Raw genomic sequence first — 24,197 nt, 5'->3', positions numbered from 1 at the left:
GGTTATGTGTGTGTGTCACAGCTATGTCTAAGTTGACTATGCAAACAATTTGGAATTTTCAACACTGTTCCAAAGTTTGGGGTCACTTAGAAATGTCCTTGTTTTTTAAAAAATATTTTTAATGGAATATCTACATAGGCGTACAGAGGCCCATTATCAGCAACCATCACTCCTGTGTTCCAATGGCACGGTGTGTTAGCTAATCCAAGTTTATCATTTTAAAAGGCTAATTGATCATTCAAAAGCCCTTTTGCCATTATGTTAGCACAGCTGAAAAGTGTTGTTCTGATTAAAGAAGCAATAAAACTGGCCTTTAGGCTAGTTGAGTATCTGGAGCATCAGCATTTGAGTGTTTGATTACAGGCTCAAAATGGCCAGAAACAAATAACTTTCTTCTGAAACTCGTCAGTCTATTCTTGTTCAGAGAAATGAAGGCTATTCCATGTGAGAAATTGCCAAGAAACGGAAGATCTCGTACAACGCTGTGTACTGTCTTCACAGAACAGCGCAAACTGGTTCTAACCAGAATAGAAAGAGGAGTGGGAGGCCCCGGTGCACAAATGAGCAAGAGGACAAGTACATTAGAGTATCTAGTTTGAGAAACAGACGCCTCCCAAGTCCTCAACTGGCAGCTTCATTAAATAGAACCCGCAAAACACCAGTCTCAATGTCAACAGTGAAGAGGCGACTCCGGGATGCTGGCCTTCTAGGCAGAGTTCCTCTGTCCAGTGTCTGTGTTCTTTTGCCCATCTTAATCTTTTATTTTTATTGGCCAGTCTGAGATATGGCTTTTTCTTTGCAACTCTGCCTAGAAGGCCAGCATCCCGGAGTCGCCTCTTCAATTTTGACGTTGAGACTGATGTTTTGCGGGTACTATTTAATGAAGCTGCGCACAGATTCGACATCGGCTAATGTAGTTTTTATTCACAGAAGAATATTTACCAGTCGCAAGTTTATTTTCAAATTTTTTGCATGCTTGCAAATGTTATTTAATTTATTTGCATATGAACTTACATGTTTGCAAGTGTTCTTGCATTTATTCTCAAAAGAAGTTAAATGTTTTCAAATATTTTTTTGCAACTACAAAACTGATTATATAGGTGCAACTCATATGTTACATGCGCAAATCATACTTTACATGCTTGTACACTTAAGGCACTATTTTACCTTCATCAATAAATAGTGTTTGAATTCTCACAGAAAAAGGGGTATGGTTCTGTCCCATGAAGATAGTTAGAGGATGCAGCATTGTATCTGTCCCATTATGGCTTCAGCGAGAGCATGGGCAGCTCCATTGCTATAGATTTTGAAGTAGTCAAATTTCTTCTACTACTTCTATGAGTTGGAGTGTATTGTTTGAACATGTATAAAGCAAAGGTTGGTGATTTACTGCCACCTGTAGTTTTGGAATGTTTGCTCACGAGGATAATTCATTGGCTGATCCCGCCTGATGACCTGGATGAAATGACATGATCGTTCCTTAGCCCATAGGAAGTCCCACCCAGTTGACTACTTCAAAATGGTGAAAGTCCTAAATGGACTAAAATGGTCTTTTGAGCACTAGAGTCCACTATCTACTGTATCTATATGTTCTGTCCATAGCTATTCTGCGCATTTCTGACAAAAAAAAAAAAAAAAACGGCATAGGTGCTGCGCACTTTAGTTTTATGAACATGTGTAATTTAAATGTTAAGCATATGCGTAATTGTGTCAGTTAGTTACCGCCTCTCTGTTTGTCTCCGAGCCTAGCTGTATGTTTTTACCTTCTATCTCTATGCACATATTCTGCGCAGAAGGTATACCAGTGAAATCCGAGAAAAACTGACACGGGATCACCAATCATTTCCTTGCCTGGGAATGACGTCCCTCCAGTACATTCCAGTTATATTTAGAGCCTATATATAGTGGAGGCGCCCCCTGTCCGTTATTGTTCCAGCTTCACTGGGAAGTAGACCATTTATTCCCAGAGATAGGTCTTGAAATATTGATGCTAGATATAATAATTAAATTAACACTGCCATAATGATCGATTTCTAGATATAAATGGTTTAAATATGCCTATTTATGTCATTCCAAATTATTTGAACGCATATGTATACGCCCTATTTCAGTCCTCTTGGAAAGACATATCGACTCCAGAACGTTTCAAAACACAATCTGCCAACACAGGCACCCACCAGAACAATACATTGAGGTAAAGTAGATGTGCATTGAGTGGAGAACAGGGGGGAAGAGCGTCTTTATATTGCGACACTAGTGTAGTGATATCACACCGAAACCAGTTGAAATCCCCTGCTTTCTAAGTAAGAGCTGTACTAGGCTACTCTGCACCCGGTATCCGCCCATATTCGCACTTAAACCAAACTCAGCTGAATCGACAGTAGCAGGCCCAACGCTGGATCAAATATAAAGTTCAATTGATTAATTTCCTTACTTTCGTCTGCTTTTTCAAATACATTTAATCTACATAAATGGGGCCGTTTCAGTGTGAAGTAGGAAATGTAGAGATCGTGTGAAAAGGGAGGATTATCTGCTTGACTTGTTATTTGGTCGCTACTTCGGACGCGGAACTCCATAAGCTAAAGGTAAAACAATTTAACAAGATCGCTACATTTGTATCACTTTACACAATGGATACAGGGGTGACATTGTATACCTTCGCCGGTAACTTAATTTTATGTTGGGTCTGTATTGATTTCATAATTTGCTGGACATTTGCAGCTAAAGTATAGTTGTTTATGCAAACTACGCCCAATTGTTAACCTAATGTCTGAAATGCAGACCTATGCGGTATTTATGGCGGCTTCAAACTCATCAAGTCGCCCATGAACGCTGCAGGTTCTACCGGGTTTACACATAGCGTTCAATCCAGTGTGCCACCAGATAACGTTTAGTGTTAATTAAATTCGCACACGGCTAATCTAGTTAACTAATACTTGTGGGGATCTGCATAATCTAGGCTACTCTATCCATGTGGACCTACTCCAGTTATTGTAGGCTACAGCCAGTCAACCTGAGGGTGTATCGATAAGGGTGTTTTGTTCTCATCATTTCACGTGTAGAGTATTTTATTCATGACTAGTAGTAGGCCTACACTTTACAATGGAAGCTACTGCTGTCATTGGGCATTGGTTGACTACTAATGAAAATGGTTGAAAGGATCACTTTGTCTACCATCAGATTATGTGAATAAGTAAACTGCATAAAATGGACACTGTTCGATTTTTCTTTATAGGTGTCTTTTTGTCTACTCTTTAACAATACTTTCCCACAATATTGCCATGTATTTTACTGTAACTTGTAATTGATCTGAAACCAGAACCCGGGGAGAGTGCTTGATTAGACATTACAACCTTGTTGATGACTGATAATGGCAGCTGACTGTACAGGTGTCAGGACTAGCCAATCATGATTAAGCTTTCGATTTCCTGCAGGATGTGAGGATATAAAAGGGCTGTCAAAATTGTACTAACAGTGCAAACGTTGTGGCCAAGTTATTAAGCCTACTGTACAATAATTTTATGTCAGTGGTAGAATCTGAAAGTCATGATTAATCTGTATTTACCTTATCCACACTGTAGGCAATAGTTTCTGATGATGGTGATCATTAGGCCTATAATGTCACATTCAATAGAAATAGTAGGCATAAGTGCTATACTTAAGCAATAACGCCAGAGGGGGTGTGGTATATGGCCAATATACCACGGCTAAGGGAACTTCTTATGCACAACGCCGAGTTCATGGATGCAGCCCTTAGCCGTGGTATATTGGCCATATACCACAAATCCCTGAGGTGCCTTATTAGTATTATAAACTGGTTACCAACGTAATTAGAGCAGTAAAAATAAACGTTTTGTCATACCCATGGAATACGGTCTGATATACCACAGATTTCAGCCAATCAGCATTCAGGGCTCGAACCATCCAGTTTATAATGCTCCTTTTGTTTCATGCATTTTCAGAGGGAGTACATAAATAGGTGTAGAACTCCAGGCTGATCATTTCAAGGGGCGTATGAGAAGTGTGATGAAACACTAACTTTGTTAGTAAATGTATACCTCAGTTGGGTGAAGGCATGGGTGAGGTCTTTTTGTTTGTATTGACAATACAAGATTCTCAGAACTGACCTCAGTATTAAACCTAGCAGGGTATGTTTTTGAAAAGGGAAACTGTATGGACAGTTGTTGTTCACATATCGTCTGCATAGCAGTGTGCTTCCTAGTTGTTTCTCAATTTTGGGACCATTATGTAACATCATAGATCTGTGTCTACTGCCTGAGGCCAGATCCCATTGTGTAGCTGTTACTCACAACTATCTATTGAACTTGTGTTGTTACACTTAGAGCTACATTTCAGTTGAAGGATAATTTAGTAGCAACATTTGTGGGGATGATATTTGGGGTAATTGTAAATGGCAATCTTCTGTTCAAACAATGTTAAATAATGATGACAAGTCATTATTTAATCAGAAAGAACATTGATTGTGCCAATTCATAGTAATATAATAGTCAACAGACCTGATATACATAAGCTGCCTTATCTTTCCGGAATTCCAGTCTCTTTCATAGTTTTCAATATCTTCTCTTTGTTGATAATCCCATTTCAGAATGTTATAAAATGTGATATTATACTCTACTATCTTATCGGTCACATACACATGGTCAGCAGATGTTAATGCGAGTGTAGTGAAATGCTTGTGCTTCTAGTTCCGACTATGCAGTAATATCTAACAAGTAATCTAACAAATTCACAACAACTACCTTATACACACAAATGTAAAGGGATGAATAAGCATATGTACATATAAATATATGGGTGAGCGATGGCGTGCGGCATAATATAATAATATATACACTCATCCCGCTTTCTGTAAAATTGCAGGATGAAATTGGATAGAATTTAAACATTCTTGTATCCAAAGAGATCTGTTATTGTATACATTCCCTCCAGCTCTGGAGAACATAGGAGGACCATTGTGCAAATGAAATGCAATCTGGAGACAATCGGGACAAAATACAATTTTGCACTTAAATTTAGTTTAAGGGAATTAATACAACTTGACCAGATGGCTTCAGCTTCATTCTCATTATGTGTGCATAGGGTTGGAAACTTTCCAGAAATGTCCAGGTTTTGGAGATCCCAGTTGAAGGATTGTTGTGTCGATAGGTAGTGTGTAGCTCATAAAAGGTTTTATATATTCACTGACCTTATTTCTGTGTGCTTTCTCTCCCACAGGTGAACGATGACAGAATACAAGCTGGTGGTGGTGGGAGCAGGAGGCGTGGGCAAGAGCGCGCTCACCATCCAGCTCATTCAGAACCACTTTGTGGATGAATATGACCCCACCATCGAGGTAATAAGTAGTTTCAGTACACCCTTGTCTCTTACTTCAGCAAGGCATGCCTGGGAATCGGGAGACAAATCGTTTAGAAATAAAGTTGTGTAGAAATTTAGTTCTAGCAGGTTTTTCTGGTTGAAGATGAAAGATGCCAAATAGGTTTTGATCATTTCTGATCATTTTCTGTTAATTGAATGTATGAATATTATAATATCATAAACATGGTGTCTTTCAGTCAGTTTAATTTTGTTGGTTGATGATAGATTGCTGTGTGATTAAATGCTTTAGTAGTTTCACATGTCAGATATTATTACTCAATTATACTTTCTGAAAGCTATCAATTTTATGACTGCTTGAAGATTGAGTGCATTTTTCCCTTGGTGCACATATAGTCACTCTTAGTCATCCCATCCATTCTCTCTGATTCTAATATTATTTAATTTCCTCTGTGACTTTATTAGATGAGCATTCTATGACCATATTGTTAGGTCTAGAAGTTTTGATTCCTAGTCAGGTAGACTGGACACCTATGAATATGTGATCATTCATAAGTGTCCAGTCTACTTGATTACCGGTAAGGTGCCCCTCCTGACCCAATCCATCCCTCTCTTTCTCTCTCCCTCCGTCAGGACTCGTACAGGAAGCAGGTGGTGATTGATGGGGAGACGTGTCTGCTGGACATCCTGGACACTGCAGGTCAGGAGGAGTACAGCGCCATGAGGGACCAGTACATGAGGACAGGGGAGGGCTTCCTCTGTGTCTTCGCCATCAACAACACCAAGTCCTTCGAGGACATCCACCACTATAGGTGAGCTAGACTCTTCCCTTGTAGAGGACATCCACCAATATAGGTGAGCTAGACTCTTTCCTTGTAGAGGACATCCACCACTATAGGTGAGCTAGACTCTTCCCTTGTAGAGGACATCCACCACTATAGGTGAGCTAGACTCTTTCCTTGTAGAGGACATCCACCAATATAGGTGAGCTAGACTCTTTCCTTGTAGAGGACATCCACCAATATAGGTGAGCTAGACTCTTCCCTTGTAGAGGACATCCACCACTATAGGTGAGCTAGACTCTTCCCTTGTAGAGGACATCCACCAATATAGGTGAGCTAGACTCTTTCCTTGTAGAGGACATCCACCAATATAGGTGAGCTAGACTCTTTCCTTGTAGAGGACATCCACCAATATAGGTGAGCTAGACTCTTCCCTTGTAGAGGACATCCACCAACATAGGTTGAGCTAAATTCTGCTGCTGTACAGGACATCCAAAGCACTGCTGCCAAGTGCACTGATGGCGGAAAGCCAGATTCTAGTTGTAACATCTGTGAAGCAGTTTCCAAGCAGACACGGTTCTGCCAACTGTATCCCTTTAACTGTGTGTCAATGCCAACATCACTTTATACTTGTAAATACAACCCACTCTTTAACTAACTTTACCCAGATTGTGTGTGAAATCAATAACCCCAAAAAACGAGTAAATTCCCTACTTACTTTGGACGACCAAAGCATTACACTGTTATTTAACCCTTGCCTTCCTTGTCGTCTTTGTTCTCCAGAGAGCAGATCAAGCGGGTGAAAGACTCAGAAGACGTGCCCATGGTGTTGGTGGGGAACAAGTGTGACCTGCCGTCCCGGACGGTAGACACCAAACAGGCTCAGGACTTAGCGCGCAGCTACGGCATCCCCTTCATTGAGACCTCAGCCAAAACGAGACAGGTGAGAGACCGACAACAGGCCGTAGTGGGCAAGGTGGACATAGCCATGGCGCAAATGGCAACCATAGCCATGGTTTTTAACATGACGGCCATTGGCTAGCCTGAAAATCCAGACTGAATTCAGTGAATTGAAATGTAGCGTTATTCAGTCTGGATTCCAAGGCTATGTTAGCTCTGCTACATATCCAGTTGAAGATGGATTTGGGACAGATTTACTACGCATTACCTGGTATAACTTTGCACCTTTTAATAAATCAAGCCTTTGTAATAGTGAAGGGTTGCTTGTAGCTTTGAGGGTATTTCCTGGTGTGAAACAGAAACCATTTAACAATGTTCTCCACAGATCAATTTTCATTATTGTAGCAAGATTACATCTTACCAGCTGTGTCAGGTGTCCTTGCAATGGCTTTTTACAATCATGGCCACTTCAATCTCACAAAATCCTGTGATCCTCTTATGACTCCGAAGGTACTTTTTGATTTCTGTTGGTATCAGTGTCTATCTGCTCGGTTTCTAAATGGTGCTTGGAAATGTATCAGGTAATGCACTGCAAAGTCCCCTTGCTTATATAATTATTGATATATGAGTAATTGTTCTATCTGTGCATGCCCCTCTGTCATGGTAATGTGGGAAGTCTTCATAACGGATCTGGCAATCAACAAATCTGTACATTTCTCACTGAATCGTCACCAAAGAGGGGAATTTATCAGTAATGGTTTTGTGGCGAGGTAATAATCATGCTTGATGGACAGTGGGATGGGTGTGATCTTGTGCGGCATCGTGCTCTATTCTGTCTGTTTTGTGGTTGGTGTGTGTGTGTCGTGATGCTTTGCCTGGCTGGCACTGTGATATATTTGGCAGTCGGTGAGGTGAACCTTCTGCTCTCTTTGCATCGGTCCAATCACAACTCTTTCTGGGGACACGGGGGACACTGATTGGTCTCTTCCAGCTCTCTTCTCCATTTTCATTGGTCGATTCGACCAGCTACCTGGTGTTGCCCTTGTACTGAATAATACACACACCACTTTCACACCTTTTACAATGACACTGAGTATAATGTTTGTACCTGTCATGCCCCTGTGAAGTTAAATTACTATAATGTTTTGAACTATAAAACGATGACCGTAGATTTATACATCAGCTCCATACATAGCTATATGTACACTTGTCTTAGTCTTGCATCCCAAATGTTTAAAAGACATAGAAGCTCCATGCACAGTGGTGCGACTTTTTCAATGTGCTGGTTATGGCAAGGACAACCGAGTATCCAATAAAAACTACTCAATGAGGGTCCACATAGTTATCCCTATATTCCCTAACACTGAGGGAGTCCACGTAGTTATCCCTATATTCCCTAACACTGAGGGAGTCCACGTAGTTATCCCTATATTCCCTAACACTGAGGGAGTCCACGTAGTTATCCCTATATTCCCTAACACTGAGGGAGTCCACGTAGTTATCCCTATATTCCCTAACACTGAGGGAGTCCACGTAGTTATCCCTATATTCCCTAACACTGAGGGAGTCCACGTAGTTATCCCTATATTCCCTAACACTGAGGGAGTCCACGTAGTTATCCCTATATTCCCTAACACTGAGGGAGTCCACGTAGTTATCCCTATATTCCCTAACACTGAGGGAGTCCACGTAGTTATCCCTATATTCCCTAACACTGAGGGAGTCCACGTAGTTATCCCTATATTCCATAACACTGAGGGAGTCCACGTAGTTATCCCTATATTCCCTAACACTGAAGGAGTCCATGTAGTGTCCCTGTATTCTTTAACTGAGGAGAGCTGTGTTTCGCACTGCAGAGAGTGGAGGATGCCTTTTACAGTCTGGTACGGGAGATCAGGCTGTACCGGCTGAAAAAGCTCAGCAAGGAAGAAAAGACCCCGCGCTGCGTCAAGCTTAAAAAGTGTGTTGTGATGTGAAAGGGGTAAGTGTGTAGCGGCCGTGCTCCCTCCCGTCCGTCAGGTGTGTGTGTGTGGGAGGGTGTCGTCCGCGTGGTACCGAGCAGGGAAAGTAGTGCTGCTTGCTCCTTGGTGGGCGGGATCCATTCCTGTCTAAGATAACCTCCTGGGATCTGCTGGGCCGTGGGATCTCCTTGAAACTAGGCATCCATGTTGGTTTCTACTCCTGTGGTAGCTCTGTCTCTGTGTGTTTATACTATCATGGAGTGCTGATCATTCTGTAGTCTGCTCAAATGAGATCTGATCTGTGTGATTTAATGGAGATTGTGATAATCTGGGCTGAAATTAAGTGTTGAAATGATGACCCAAGGAAGTGTGATTACTAAGAGGACAACACAGAGGTGTTCCACTGAAACTCAAGTCCTGGGCCAACTGTGAGTCATCCATGTTGTTATGGCACAGATACTCCCTTTGTGTCTGTCTCTCTCTCTTGTTCTTTCTCTCTGTCGCAATCTGAAATGACCACCCATTGCATCAGGGAGGAAACCAATGTCGTGCTCAGCGAATGACAAAGACCTGGTTATTTTTTGCCTCATTGTGGCACCATTGATTGTGTCTGTGCTGTCTGCTGGGCCAGCTGATGCTGCGAATCCACCTTCCAACGAATCCATACACAATTAACACATTTATAACATACTAGTAGTGCACACCGAAATGCTATCCTAATCCCTATAGTCAAAAGTAGTGCACTATATTGTGAAATAGGGGAGCCTTTTCAGACGCCCCCATTACATTTGCATCTGACCCAGCTTTCACGTTAGTCACAGATGAGAACGTCCATGTTTTTGTTAAGTTTTCAAAATTAACCGTAACTTATCTTTTTCTTTTCCCCAGGGTGTCGATGATGCCTTTTACACATTAGTGCGGGAAATCCGAAAACACAAAGAGAAGATGAGCAAGGAGGGCAAGAAGAAGAAAAAGAAGTCAAAGACAAAGTGTATACTCATGTGAATAATGACCCCCCCCCCCTTTTCAAGATAGAAAAAATGTGTTCAAACTGTTTAATACATTTTTGTACATTACACTAAATTATTAGTAACCACAACACCGAATATCGAAATGAACCCTTTTTTTTCTGCCTTCATTCGTTTTGCTAATTTGAAACTAATAAGCTTTACTTAGTGTTTAGTGCCAGTTGCCCAGAAGTGTTGGTCCAATAGGTTGATTATAAATTAGGAGTGGTACACTGTAGGGACATTTTGGACAATAGAAAAAGCAAGCCTAAAAAGCTTATTTTCCCTCTGCTAGAAGAGCATGAGCAGAAGAGGTTGTTGTAGTACATGCTTCTAATAGTATGGGGTAGAGTTGAATTCCATCCATAGTGCCTAAAAGCCAGTTTTAGCATAGGCAACGCCATTGAGGACTTTCACAATTTTTAAGTAGTCAACTGGGTAGGACTTACTATGGGTTATGGAAGGATCACATGATTCCATCCGGGTCATCAGGAGGGATCAGCCAATTAATTATACTTGTGAGCAAACATTTCATAACTGCAGGTGGCAGTACATCGTCTTTATATCTGTTCAAAAAACACACTCCAGGTGGCACTATGCACCCTTTCAGTTTGTCAACTCGCAGTAGTAGAAGAAGAAAATTGACTACTTCAAAATGGATATGGCCTCAATGACGCTGCCCATGCTCACAGACGCCATAATGGGAAAGATGCAATGCTGCGATTTCTATCTAAGTCTATGATTCCATTCGATACCATAGGACCTTCAAACTGAACTCTGGACCTCAAAGCCAGTTCCACTGCATTTTTTTCATTGGTTCCCTCGAGTCAGGGACTGATTTAGACCTGTGACACCAGGTGTGTGTGCAATTAATTATCAGGTAGAACAGAAAATCAGCAGGCTCCGGACCTTGTAGGAGTTGAGTACCCCTGCCATAGGACAAGGAGTAACAACCGGGAGGCACGACCAACACTTGATTAGGGGAAATTCCAAATGTCCTGTCCACTGTGTGTAATAATGCCCATCCTCCTACATTAGACTCCTAGATATGATTCAATAATATCATGCAGTACTTTTAGCATGCATATGAACTTTACTACTGTACCTAGTTAAAAAAAAAATCATGGTTACCCATTTAATTCACTTGTATCTGTTAATGCTTTTTTTTGTAATTGGTGAGCGGGGATTTCCTGCCTACAGGAGAGACTTTCCTTTTTGCATGCAATGTGTTCTTACGGGGAATAGCACTGTGATGCTAATACTGTATAATACTGATACAGCCACTAGGGCCAGGAACAAGGAGCTCTGTTCCAGTTGGGCCACACAGGTTTTTATAGTGTTTCGTGGCCTGAGTCAATCCATATCCCCCAAACATGATCTGATCTTTTGGGTAGAAACCAGTTGTTGAGTGGTGGGAAACCTTCTCAACAACTGAATTGCTCCAGGTGGCAGGTTTGAAGCAAAATATATTTTTATGTAAAGAGAGGCATCAGAACAGCAAGATTCTGCCAGTGATTTTGAAAAGGACATGCAGCTAATGTTGTTGCTCAGTGGCACTTCATGTTGCTTAAAACCCATGACAAGCCAGTGTCTCCTGTAGTTATTTTATCATTAGATTTGATATTCCCTGCTCATTACGAACGTTCTAGAAGATGAGTTAATTGTTCCTGAAGAGACCTTGTTTAAGCTATGAACTTCCCTCTTATCCTCAGGATTGGTGTATTTTGCGTCATGTTTTGTGTTTTTGAAGGTAGTTCACTGGAGTAACACATTTGACCTCAGCTAATTGAGCCAGCAAATCAAGATCTGGGCTTCCTTGTTACAGTTTAGCATCTGAAGTGTTGAGTGCAAAAAAAATAGCATGCCTAAATCAAACCTAAACTTTAAACCAAGTCATCTAATGTCGACTACGTAGATGTGTTCTTCGGGTGAACTATCTTCTTAAAGAATAGTGACTCATTGTCTTCAGATGCAGGACATAAAACACCCTAACAGAATATGCCTTGCACATTTCCCCAATCCTTTTTGTATTTATCGCTGCCATAAACTTACTCTCCTGTTTTTGGATTGGCTAGATTAGGCAAAACAAATCTTAAAGGCCTTGTTTTGTCCTACCACATATTACTTTATTTTAATTTTTTACTTGTACAAAGCTGCATCCCCATAGTAATGGTGTCATGATAAGGGTGTTCAAAAATGTATTGTTCATACGAATTCTTCTAAATCATCCATGGATGTTTTGGGGGGTTTGGAGTTTGGGTGGGAAGGTGTTGAGGGTTTTTCTGTGCTGGCTTTCAAGTGAAATGACTAGTCCAGTCCAATAATTTTTATGTCACGTTTATCTTTCACAGGTTGTTGCTTCCAAGTGATGTAGTAACTGGAACTGATGTCTGCAAATGAGGCAATAATTGCCATTTAAATGAGTTTTTACAGAAAAAAAAGTCTGAATTTATAACACGGAATATTTGCTTTGCAGGGTCAATACATATTTCACCACCTTATTACTAGTTTTTTACCTTGGGGCTTCTTACACATTGCCTTTTGTGCTGGCATCGGGTGTTTCAGTCAGACAGCATAGGCTTCTCTGTCACGTCTGTTCAAGAGCTACAAACTCGGTGCTGTTTGAGAGGAACAAGATTCTAAATTGAAACATAATACACGATACAATATATTTTGGCTGTTTACACAACCACCCTAAGAACCCAAATCTGATTTATCTTTCTATATCCAATATTTTCTTCTGACTGTCCATACAGTTTTACATGTGACCCATATCAGATTTGCACATTCACACTGATGTAGCACACAGATGCAATGCTCGTTTCCTGTCTCTGTTCCTTTCAATTTCGGGTGCTTCTTATGTGCATAAATAACACTTCAGAGGAAAAGAATCTGATCCGAGCATCCAGACAGAGGTTGCATATAGAGGATCGGGTTTGTATCAGGGTTATGATCCACATATGGAGGTGGTATAAATCAAAAGTCCAAAGATCAGATTCCATGTGTTTTTTTTGCTGTTTACACAGGGAAAATATCAGATGGGTATCACATATGCAATTAATTGGCAATAGATCTGAATTGGGCTGCCTGTGTAAGTGCAGCCTTAGTTCTTAGGATTTATGCTTTTTTGACCCACTTTGATTAAATCCTTTTTGTTACTAAAGGTAGATATTAACTGTTAATGCATTTTTGATTATGGGAACCCATTTGTTAACAATACTGTATCAAGAAAAGTAACTATACCGAAATGTGTTGAAATATTCCGCCTCCCTTTTTTTACGTGCCAATGGCTGATTTCTGAGAAAAAAAGTATAATTTATACTTGGATTGTATTTTAACAACCTATTGTCATACTGAAAGGTGCATATTTTGTAAATTGTGCTTCATTTTGTTGGTATGTCTAAATGAATGTTGCTTTAATGGAGTTTTCACTACTCCTCTCTGTTTGTGTATGATGGGACTCGGGAGAGTGACTGGGTCCAGGTCCAGGGGAGTGAATGAATGACCACTGTTGAACACATCAGTAGAGATCTCTCTTTGGGCAGTGTGTAGAGTGGTGATCTGATCTCAGAAACTTTTTTCCATGAATCTCACCACTCCTATTTAATAAAGAAAAGAGGAATTGGCTCTGTCTTCTCATCTTTGCTCATATTTGTGCCCCAGGAATTATAGGGTTATTTTGGTGCTGTCTGCCAGTTCGTAGTGGGCTTATCTGAAGTCATATTTACGCTCATATATTCCCTGGTGGAGGCTTCCATGAGTGCTGTTCTATTGTTATTTATGAACATGAGGGAGCTCGGGTGGGGATGCGTGATCATGCCTCATGTTTGGACAGAAGCACAGGACCCTCAGACAACTAGTTTATTAGTATTTATTATGGAGCCCCATTAGCTGTTGCCAAGGCAGCAGATACTCTTCCTGGGGTCCAGAAAAATTAAAGCAGTTATACAATTTAAAAAACATTATAGTACATTCACAACAGATTTCCAAACACTTTAAGTGTGTGCCCTCAGGCCCCTACTCTACTACCACATATCTACAACACAAAATCCATGGGCATGTGTGTATAGTTTATCATGCTGGCTGAGAGATTAGGTAGATTGACATATTACCAAACATGTATAACATAAAGATGCATGTGTGGATGACGGTGGATTAACTGTACCATTGATGAATAGTTGTTTAGGGTTGTAGTCTTGTAGTTCTACCAGACTGTGCGTCATGTCATGAGTTTGGCCAGCATTGGTCACTGTTTTCTCATGCTGCTGTGTCTGACTGAGGCTAACAGCCAGAGCATCAAGTGTAACCAGGGAATGGAGCCCCTAGACTGAGACAGCCATCTGCATATTGCACATGCTATAATCAGGGTTGGGTAGGTTACTTTCTAAATGTAATCCGTTACAGTTACCTGTCCAAAATTGTCATCAGTAATGTAACTTTTGGATTACCTAAACTCAGTAATGTAATCTGATTACATTCAGTTACTTTTAGATTACTTTCCCCTTAAGAGGCATTAGAAGAATACAAAAATAAATGTTACCAATTGAACCACGTCCATTGCAGGATAAATCAATGTTAAAGTTTACATACAGTAGCTGGCCATATATGGATGTTACATTTTATTCTATGGTTGGTTATGTAGGCTTCTTCTAACCCATCGATTTCTTCATCATATAATAATACGATTAAATTATATCTTTACATTAAAAACCAAAGTCTATCAGAATTTCAGTCAATCCAATAAATGTTATACTCCTTGATCTTCAAGAATAGGACTTGGAAATATGGAAGTATAGATTAGCCAAATTGTTTTACCTGAGCATGACCCCAAAACGAAGGATATTTTAGCCAGCCCTACTCTGTTGTTTATGATTTTGTTGTCATGGAGGACTGATTGGGCTCATTGATTCAAGTTGAAAAAGAAATGCTACGCTCATGGAATGGCATGCTTTGAGCACTACAGAAAAGTGATATTTTCATGTGAAAAATGAATGCCATATGCTGCATTTGCTGTAGGCCTATTGTTAAGGTTTTTGTTGGTGACACTTTGATATCTTCATAATCCACAGATGAAACAATAACAAAATGGTCGCCCCACCTCTGTTTTGGTAAAAAGCGGATGAGGGATGGGCCTGGAGAAATGTAACCACTCTCAAATTAATAGACAGAGCTATGGATGCAAGAACTGACCATCGATGTTTTAACCATGTTATGAGCCTATACAGTGTTTGTTTACATTTACAATGTTTACAAAAACTGGAGAAAAATAAGCTTATATTTTGGGTTCTCATGTGGTGTGACAGTTAAACTAAGCTCATGATATATCATTTCTAAGTTGTATTTTTCAAGAATCAAATCTCATTTCTGATTTTAAAAGGGGGCTTCTTATGGCTGATTTTCAGCTGTAGCACTCACCAGCCCCATCTAGTCTACAGCCATAGCCATATCACTGCTACAGTGGTGTCAGGCATTTTCCTCTGGGTTTGTGCCCTAAGATGACCAGGCTTGTTTTGTCCTACTGTGTAAAAGGCCCTGTCATGTTAAATCAAAGATTTTATATTTTCCCAAAATATTTGTTGTGGAGTAAATGCCAGAGGGATCAAATTCGGAGACAACAGACGGGCATTGTAAGGATGTTGCTCTGTGGATGCCATGTCTAGATTAGCGTCACACAATGTGTGGTTAACTGGTTGAAATGTATTATTTGGTGAAGCCAACATACCTCATTGTTGTATAATTGACTTGTTACGTTATTGATCAAGATGAAACCCCTATTTGGCTACATGTTGCTACATGTTGCATAATTATGCTCAGTCTTGAATCCTCTGTCATCTTGCTGAAATGGATCTTGGTCCTGTTTTTATGCACCTGTAATTGTCCCTGGCGTGTTTTATACGAAATATTAGAGTATTATGTTCAAACGGCAGTTTAGCTGTATTCAGATTTTCACCATGCAATATAAACAAGGTTAACATCTTGTGACATGCTCAATTACGCTCCACACAAAACAATAGAGCTGTTGAAGCTAGGCTACAGCACCCACCATGACGCAGCAGAGACAGACAGAATGAGAGGGAAGGGAGATATGTTAAATTAGGCAGAGAGGGCATTCTGTCTCCCTGACAAGTCGGAGACTAGCCGGAGAGAAAATTGTAATAGAAGTACAAGTCTGAGCGGACTTCACAAATACCGCTGCCCCCACCCCCCACCCCCCCCCCCCCCCCCGACCCCCCGGGGGCAGCTTAGTCCGAGGCCTGTCAGTCACAACCCCCCTCCCTGCTCTGTAATCCGGGGACGGCACTGAGAACCCTGCAGGTCTGATAAAGCACTAAAAAAGATGACCAGACACCAATCCCTGGCTCTCTGGGCCCACTTTGGGGTAGGGGAATAGGTGAAGGGGTGAGGGGGCAGAGAAATAGCAAATGTTCCCAACTTGATAACAGCCCAAGTCCTCGGTCTGGTTCCACCCAAACTCTCTCAACCCAGACAGGCAAATCCTCCATCACCTACTTCCCTGTCTGTGCCCTCGTGCCCACTATCAAGCACAACCACATAGCACAAGCAGAATGCAGGGTGAATTCACAATTGTCTGGCCTCTGCCTTGCTAGTAGAGGGAAAAGTGAATTTGCTTCTTGTTTTAATGAAGCGTGTCTGCCCTGTGCCCGTGAGGCAGCTACTATGTGGGGAAGTTACCAGTCAGTAATTAGGGGTCACTAGGTTCAGGTGTCTTTCAACAGAACACCACAGAAGAAGACATTATACAGCCACATTTCCATACAACCCTGAAGGCAGAAAAGGAGCTTGATGATAAATATTCATGCAAACAGTGATAAATTGCATTGCCTCCAGGTGCTGTGGCACTTTGAAAGCCCTTCATGCTGTCTCTTTTATCAGAGGGTGGCCTCTCGACTAAACCCTCACAGACCACGGCACAGCATCTGGAACAACCAAACTACCAATTATCATCTCAGATCATTTACTGATTATGTTGAAACAAACACTGCTCTTTTAAAAGGCCTCGTGTTTTCTAATGACCCTCTCAAGGAAGACTGGCTTGATTGAGTTGATTGGGTTGTTTTTGCCTTCATAGTTGCAATCACTTATCAAGTGATATTTGAATACAAATCTAAGAAAGGTAAACAGTCCATAGTTATTAAATTGCCATTATGCTGGCAATCATATAATAGTCTGCATAATGGTATGCTTTTGATCAGGGGTAGGCTACTAGATTTTATGTCAGAGCGAATCATCGGGGGGGCTGGAAAATTATAATAAACATTTGTACACTGCAAATTGACCACAATTAAGCCTAAAAAGAGATTATATTTGAAAATGACAATCATTTCATAAAACTGGTCCGCGGGTTGCCCGTTGCCGACCCTTGCTTTAGATCCAGTGAAACTTTGCAGTTTGCACATCAGTTTCAGTATGTAATAGAGGCAATAAATGTACACTTAATGTCATCTTGTTGAATGTGGATACTTTGGCGTGCTGCCTGGATGGTTATGGGAAGTCACGATTGCGTGTGGTGGAGGGGTCGAGGTTGGAGGGATGACGGGGTGGAGAGACATGGATAGAGAGGGATGCAAGGATGGATTAAGAGGTGAAGGAATGGATCCACATCGAAATGGAGAAGGACCCGAAACTCTGGGACCTGCCGAAGATCCTCTCCTGGATCAAAACACTGTATTTATTGGACTAATTAAAGGTCTGTGGTGGAGCAATCGTGTGCTGGTCCTACTTTATTTCTAGAAGTTGTCTTTTGCCCAGCACCCCTTAACAAGTGATGTGTGTTGACTATAAAGACTATTGGGCTGTGGACTGAGCAGTGGCATGTTGAGAAGCAGCCCCCGACGGGTGATTCATACCAGCCTCATCACGGGCAACAGACAGGACATCCAGGCCTTTATTACCTCCATCCATCACCATCACTTCATCAATCTAGGGCCCTGTGAGCCAGCTCTCCTCTCCAGCCAGTCCCTTAACAGCCATCCTCACACGCTGCCGATGGAGAGAGATTTACACACACACGCACACGCACAAACATAAACACACACACACAAACTTAAACACACACACACGCACAAACATAAACACACACACACAAACTTAAACACACACACACACACACACACACACACACACACACACACACACACACACACACACACACACACACACACACACGCACACACGCACACACGCACACACACACACACACACACACACACGACACAGAAGCCATTCTGCAGCCAGGCATGGTGTGGTGCTAGCCCCCTAAGGGCCTCTCTCTGACAGACCATCCTGCATTGTGGAAGACACAATCCAGCCACACTCATAAATGCTCTCTACTGTTACTAAACAATGTGTCTGTTCTCCTCTTCGATATGACCAGTATGGATTTGCTTTAGGAAAGGCAAGGCACAGTAATATGTAAGACAATAGGATTTACTTGACTATTTCTGAGAGTATTTGTGGTGCACAGTGGTTTCATTTTACATGTGCGAAAGAAAGTTTCCACTTGAATTAATTTATTTCTGAATTACTGTCTGGTATGGAAATACATATTTCATTTCAGATATATGCGAAGGGGATATAAAGGACAAACAGGAAACCAATCACCTTTGGAAATCTATGGATGCTATTATATGTCTTCAGTGTGTATTTTATTTGTCCAAACTGGTTTGTCTTATGTATTTGTCCCTAAACGGACATACATGGAATATCATTACAATGCATAACTGGAGTCAACTGGAGAGTGGTAAATCAGTGTTCTATTTGGGGTGGCAGGTAGCCTAGTGGTTAGAGCGTTGGACTAGTAACCGAAAGGTTTCTAGATTGAATCCCGAGCTGACAAGATAAAAATCTGTCGTTCTGCCCCTGAACAAGGCAGTTAACCCACTGTTTCTATGATGTCATTGTAAATAAGAATTTGTTCTTAACTGTCTTGCCTAGTTAAATAAAGTTAAAAGAAATAAAACATTTGGAGAATTATTGTATTTTCAAACGAGAAGCAGTATTGAATCATGTACTGTACCACATAGTGTTATGTCACTGTTATTTTGATATACGTTTGAGTGAATGAATGCTGAATAATATTAACTTTTCCTTTTATCTTATTTGAGTCATCCAAATGACTGAATTGATCCTCATATATGTATGGGCTTCTCCATGGTAGATAAAACATTGGGCTGTGAAGTTTACACAGGTGCTTTAACAGAACTGGGCTGATAGAAGGAGAGAGGGATGGGGGGAGAAAGAGAGAGAGGGAGAGAGAGAGCGAGAGCAACAGGGAGAGAGACAGAAATACAGAGGGAAGGGGAGGGAGGGAGGGAGAGTGGGAGGGAAGGTGGGAGGGATGGTAAAGAGACAATGCTTTTAATGTGTCTGTCAAAGTGGAGATGTTTGGGTAATGGTGGTTTTCCTTGCGTCAAAGCAAACAGCAAATACATTGACGCAGAAACTTTTTGTGCTTTCAGAGCGTTTTTCTGTTTGGAAAGTTGAGATTGCGGTTTCTTTGTTTACTAATGCTCCCTTGAGGTCTGTTTGGAGATGGATTCCCTGTGTTTTGGTTCACAGTCTCTCTGTGTGTGTGTGTGCGTGTGTGTGTGTGCGTGCGTGCGTGCAAGCGTGTGTGATTTTGTCAAGCTATAAATATCTAAGCTAGAATAACTAAATAAGTTAATAATAATTTGTTATGCTGACAACTGTTCAAACTTACACTCTGCTTCACAGTGTCATTATTCGATTATTTTCTGACAAATGTCCGGGATCTTGCAAGTGATACATTTTATACTAAATTCATTTTTGTGTAGTTAGATAAATGAGCAATGTTATTTTGCTCCGGAGAGTTGTGATTATGTGCAGCTCACCCTGCACTAACATAAATAACATGAGCATGTCTACTTCTGCTAAGCTCCCAATAAAGCAATGAAAACAATCAAGCATGCCAGAAAAGTGCTAAAAATAGGCCACGTTAACATATGTAGCCTAAGAAACAAGGTTCATAAAATCAATAATTTGCTAGTAACAGAAGACATTCATATTCTGACAATCTCTGAAACTAATGGGGATCGTTAATAAGTACACATGATATCACTATCTGTTTTATTTCTACCTTCTCTTTTCTACAAAACTTTCTCTCAGTTTATGGCCATGGACTTTTGTGCAGGTATGTAAGCATGTCATTGTTCAGGGGTGTGTGTGTGTGTGTGTGTGTGTGTGTGTGTGTGTGTGTGTGTGTGTGTGTGTGTGTGTGTGTGTGTGTGTGTGTGTGTGTGTGTGTGTGTGTGTGTGTGTGTGTGTGTGTGTGTGTGTGTGTGTGTGTGTGTGTGTGTGTGTGTGTGTGTGTGTGTGTGCCCCTGCGTACCTGCATATATGTCTGTGCATGTGCATTATTGCGTGTGTCTGTGTGTGTGTCTGTGAGTGCACCTGCACTGCTATCTTCTCGTCATTCCAGTCATGTCACAGGCCAGACACTCCATTATCAGGAGATTCTTTTATCTGCTGACTTCAGATGTGCCTGTCATCCAGTCCAATTATACACAGAGAAATAGGTATTGTTACACTCCGGGGATTGATTCAAGACACAATAGAAAAGTGGAGAAAGGACTGTCGGCTGCAAAATGATCTGTAGACACATATTCAAGCACACACGCATGCAGAGACAGACCCACACACCAACAAACACACACGCATGCACACATACACCTGTAAAATGATACGTTCACACAGAAATCTTCAATCAATACTGAGGGAAACTACTGCATAATTAGGAATGCAGATAGTAAGTTGATCATTGTTTAACTTCACTAAACCTACTGTAGTTGATGAATACTGTACCTACCACCCATGCATGGAGTGTCTGCATGACCAGAAGGCTGAATCTTACAGCCATACACTGTCTTATTGGACTTTTTAGACAGTTAGACACAGTGTTTCCCAAACTCGGTCCGGAGAACTCCAACAGGTGCATTTTGGTTTTTGTCCTAGCACTACACAACAGATTTAAATAATCAAAGCTTGATGATGGGTTGATAATTTGAATCAGCTGTGTAGTGCTTGCCTGGCTACCCAGGCCCCTTGCTCCGGCCAAACGCCAAGCCACGCCCACAAACGTTAGTCTCTTCTCCGCAATGAGTCTGGATCTGAGTACCTCCTTGACTCTTCACCGAATGCGAACACATTCGTGGCCGTCTGATTGGTCCAGAAACCGATAGGTTGGGCCAGAGCCAGAGCCTCACACTGTTTGGGATGGTGCTTTTAAAGAGATGGCCAGGTGGAGGAGTGGGGAGTTGTTCTATCTCAGATAGAAAGTCTGAGTCTGCCCTGCTGTTTGGATTGCAGTTTAGACAGACATCAATCAGCAAGAATGACACGAGCTGTCCTATTCCACTGCTTCTCTCTCGTCTGTCTCTTTGATGAACTGACAGTTCATGTCAGGAACCTCCATTTACCTACTTCTACCACTCAAAGAGAAAATATCAAATTGAATACAATAGCACAGCTGAATGTCACATTCAGATATTAGACAGCTTGCTGTGCAGACTAGTTTCTGACAGCACGAAATGTAGGGAATAGTTGACAGTTTCTTAGTACATGGATTTGTTCATTGCGGAAATTACAGCGAATTTACAGTGTAGCCCTGACCGGAACGCAAACCTGGGTCCAGTGACTGACAGTCTAACATCTTAGCCGCTACGCCAACATACCCGAACGTCTTGACAAGGGTTAAGGTCACTGTTATATCATGCATGATAGACAATAAATTCATTCTTACTGGAAATTACCTAGCTCATAAATCATTCAATTACTGGTGTCAGGTGTAGCAAGAGCCCAATTTTGTGACATGCCAAGAAGGTGGACGTCTCCGTTTAGACCATACTGCCATGATTTGTCAACACACTGTGTCACTGATGGCTGCCGCATGATGTCCTTGCTTCTGATATTGATTCACTGATGTGGAACCTGGCTGGCTGGCTGAGATGGTGGGGGCTACATGGGGAGAGAGGATTTGCTCTCCAGCTAAGCTTTTTCTCTGTGCAGATTCCTACTGGGCCATGAGCAGAGATGTATATATATATATATATATATATATATATATATATATATATATATACACACACACACACACACACACACACACACACACACACACACACACACACACACACACACACACACACACACACACACACACACACACACACACACACACACACACACACACACACACTACACACTACACATGCTCCCTTTATCCCCAGCCAACTGCCTATGTTTTCTACCCTGACTCTTCCCAATCCACCCAGGTAGCCTAAGATTGAAAGTGAATAAATTCCCTCATCCAACACTGATCATTAATAATTCATTAAATTGCAGCATGCTGTCAGTTTAGAGTAGGTAGCACTATCTAGGTAATAGTTCTGCTGATTGATCCCTTGAGCCAGAGGATAAATATCGGTTTCCTGGATAATTGCATTTTTCTTAGATTACTGTTCATTAAGTATGTAAAGAAATGCTGTGAAATCGTTAGAATGGGTTCAAACCAGACCTGGGTTCAAGTACTGTTAGAATTGTTTTACATTTGAGCATGAAATGCCAGATCAGCAGGGTTTGCAGTTTAGGGACTATTCTGCTGGTCCATTAAGCCAGGCAATCTTAATCAAGCACAGATAAAGTTTTTGAACTGATTTCAAATAATAAAACAGTTTTTTACCGCTTTGGTACTATTTTAAAAAGTATGTGGTACATTTTTAAAAGTCAGTACAAAACTCCAAATTGGTCACACTTCATTCAAAACCTGACATTGTGCATTCATTTGGATTGTAAACATCTCTCACCACACAACTATTGATTCAAAATATATGTTTATTTTGAAACGTAATGAGTACATTGGTTTAATCACCAAAACATAATGATATCTTTTCAATTTAGTCGTTTTAACTACCAGTTCATCTAATAGCAAACAATGCAAGATATGTGTTTCAAATCGCCCTTAGAAGTGCTGAACGTAGTATGCTACAGTACTGTAAATTACAATAAATTACACAGTTTTCACATTAGACAATACACTTACATTACCCAACAAAATTGACAGAAAATCTATAATTTCCATAATGCAGTATCTATCCAATGTGTAATCAAAGGTGTGATCAAAGAAGACATCCTCTACAATCTTTCATGCAATATTTCATTGTATTTTTCAGATATAATGTAAGAAATTAAATTAAACAAATTAAAAGAATGAAAACAAAACATAACGTTTGGCACACATTCATTTGCATCAAGCCTTTCTTGAGCATTTGGCCATAAATTCTCATCCACATCACAGTGAAAGTCCTCATTGTTCATGCTCCGAAGGAAAAACCTTTTGGCATGGTGAATCCAAGCTTGACATTGGTCTGCATTGATGTCGTCGCATGCCTCATCCATGGCCAGAAGGAGGGTGGGGGATTAAGATCGTACACACTTCCACCTCCATGCTGAAAACCATCCTCAATAGGGTTGAGGAAAGGAGAGCGCGGCGTCAGGTATAGGATCAAAAATCAGGGATGGGATAATCAGGGATGGGATAAAAACCACCATGCAGAACTACCTCTGCATGGTGGAACCTGACATTGTCTCACACAATGACATAGGTGACCCCTTCACCTTGACAGGCCTGCTCAATTTCATTGAGAGACACAATGAGGTGTGCAGCACTGTAGGATCCAATTAATGGCCTACATTCTACCACACCATCTTCAGAAATAGCTGCGCACATGGGGATGTTTGCCCCACGTTACCCAGGCACTTGGATGGTCGCCCTTTGGCCAATGAGATTCCACCCACGGTGCTGAGTTTTGGCCAGGTTGAATTACGCTTCATCAACAGAGATATACTTGTGATGGTTCACAGCAGCATCAAGCACCATCACCCTCTAAAAAAATATTTTGGTTAGTTATTTTTACAGTATAGTTCCAATATGATATTGTGAAGTAGCATGTGTGTCAAATAGTAACAGTAATACAGTATACAGTATAGTGCTATACCTGAACATACTCGGCCCGCAGTTGTTTCACCCGGTCGTTGTTTCTCTTTACCTCTCTGGTATCATTGGGACGCTAGCGTCCCACCTCGACAACAGCCAGTGAAATTGCAGGGCGCCAAATTCAAACAACAGAAATCCCATAATTAAAATTCCTCAAACATACAAGTATTATACACCATTT

General features: G+C 41.1%; 1 protein-coding gene across 3 annotated transcripts; it reads left to right on the top strand.

Annotated features, from left to right (window-relative positions):
* Positions 1-1,933: 1,933 nt before the first annotated feature.
* Positions 1,934-13,611, top strand: kras (KRas proto-oncogene, GTPase). Of its 3 annotated transcripts, none has more exons than XM_014125396.3 (6): positions 1,934-2,194; positions 5,236-5,353; positions 5,968-6,146; positions 6,900-7,059; positions 8,873-8,997; positions 9,866-13,611. In XM_014125396.3, exons 2-5 carry the CDS (start codon positions 5,243-5,245, stop codon positions 8,990-8,992), a joined length of 570 nt encoding a protein of 189 aa, XP_013980871.1. In that variant the 5' UTR covers positions 1,934-2,194; positions 5,236-5,242; the 3' UTR covers positions 8,993-8,997; positions 9,866-13,611. The 3 variants fall into 3 exon arrangements, with proteins under 3 accessions (XP_013980871.1, XP_013980870.1, XP_013980872.1); XM_014125395.3 differs by lacking the exon at positions 1,934-2,194 and adding an exon at positions 2,226-2,585; XM_014125397.3 differs by lacking the exons at positions 1,934-2,194; positions 8,873-8,997 and adding an exon at positions 2,236-2,585.
* Positions 13,612-24,197: the final 10,586 nt, after the last annotated feature.

This window comes from Salmo salar, chromosome 10 (assembly GCF_965601325.2).
Source record: "Salmo salar chromosome 10, fSalSal1, whole genome shotgun sequence".
Classification (NCBI taxonomy): Eukaryota; Metazoa; Chordata; class Actinopteri; order Salmoniformes; family Salmonidae; genus Salmo; species Salmo salar.
This window is presented reverse-complemented; position numbering and strand designations above follow the sequence as displayed.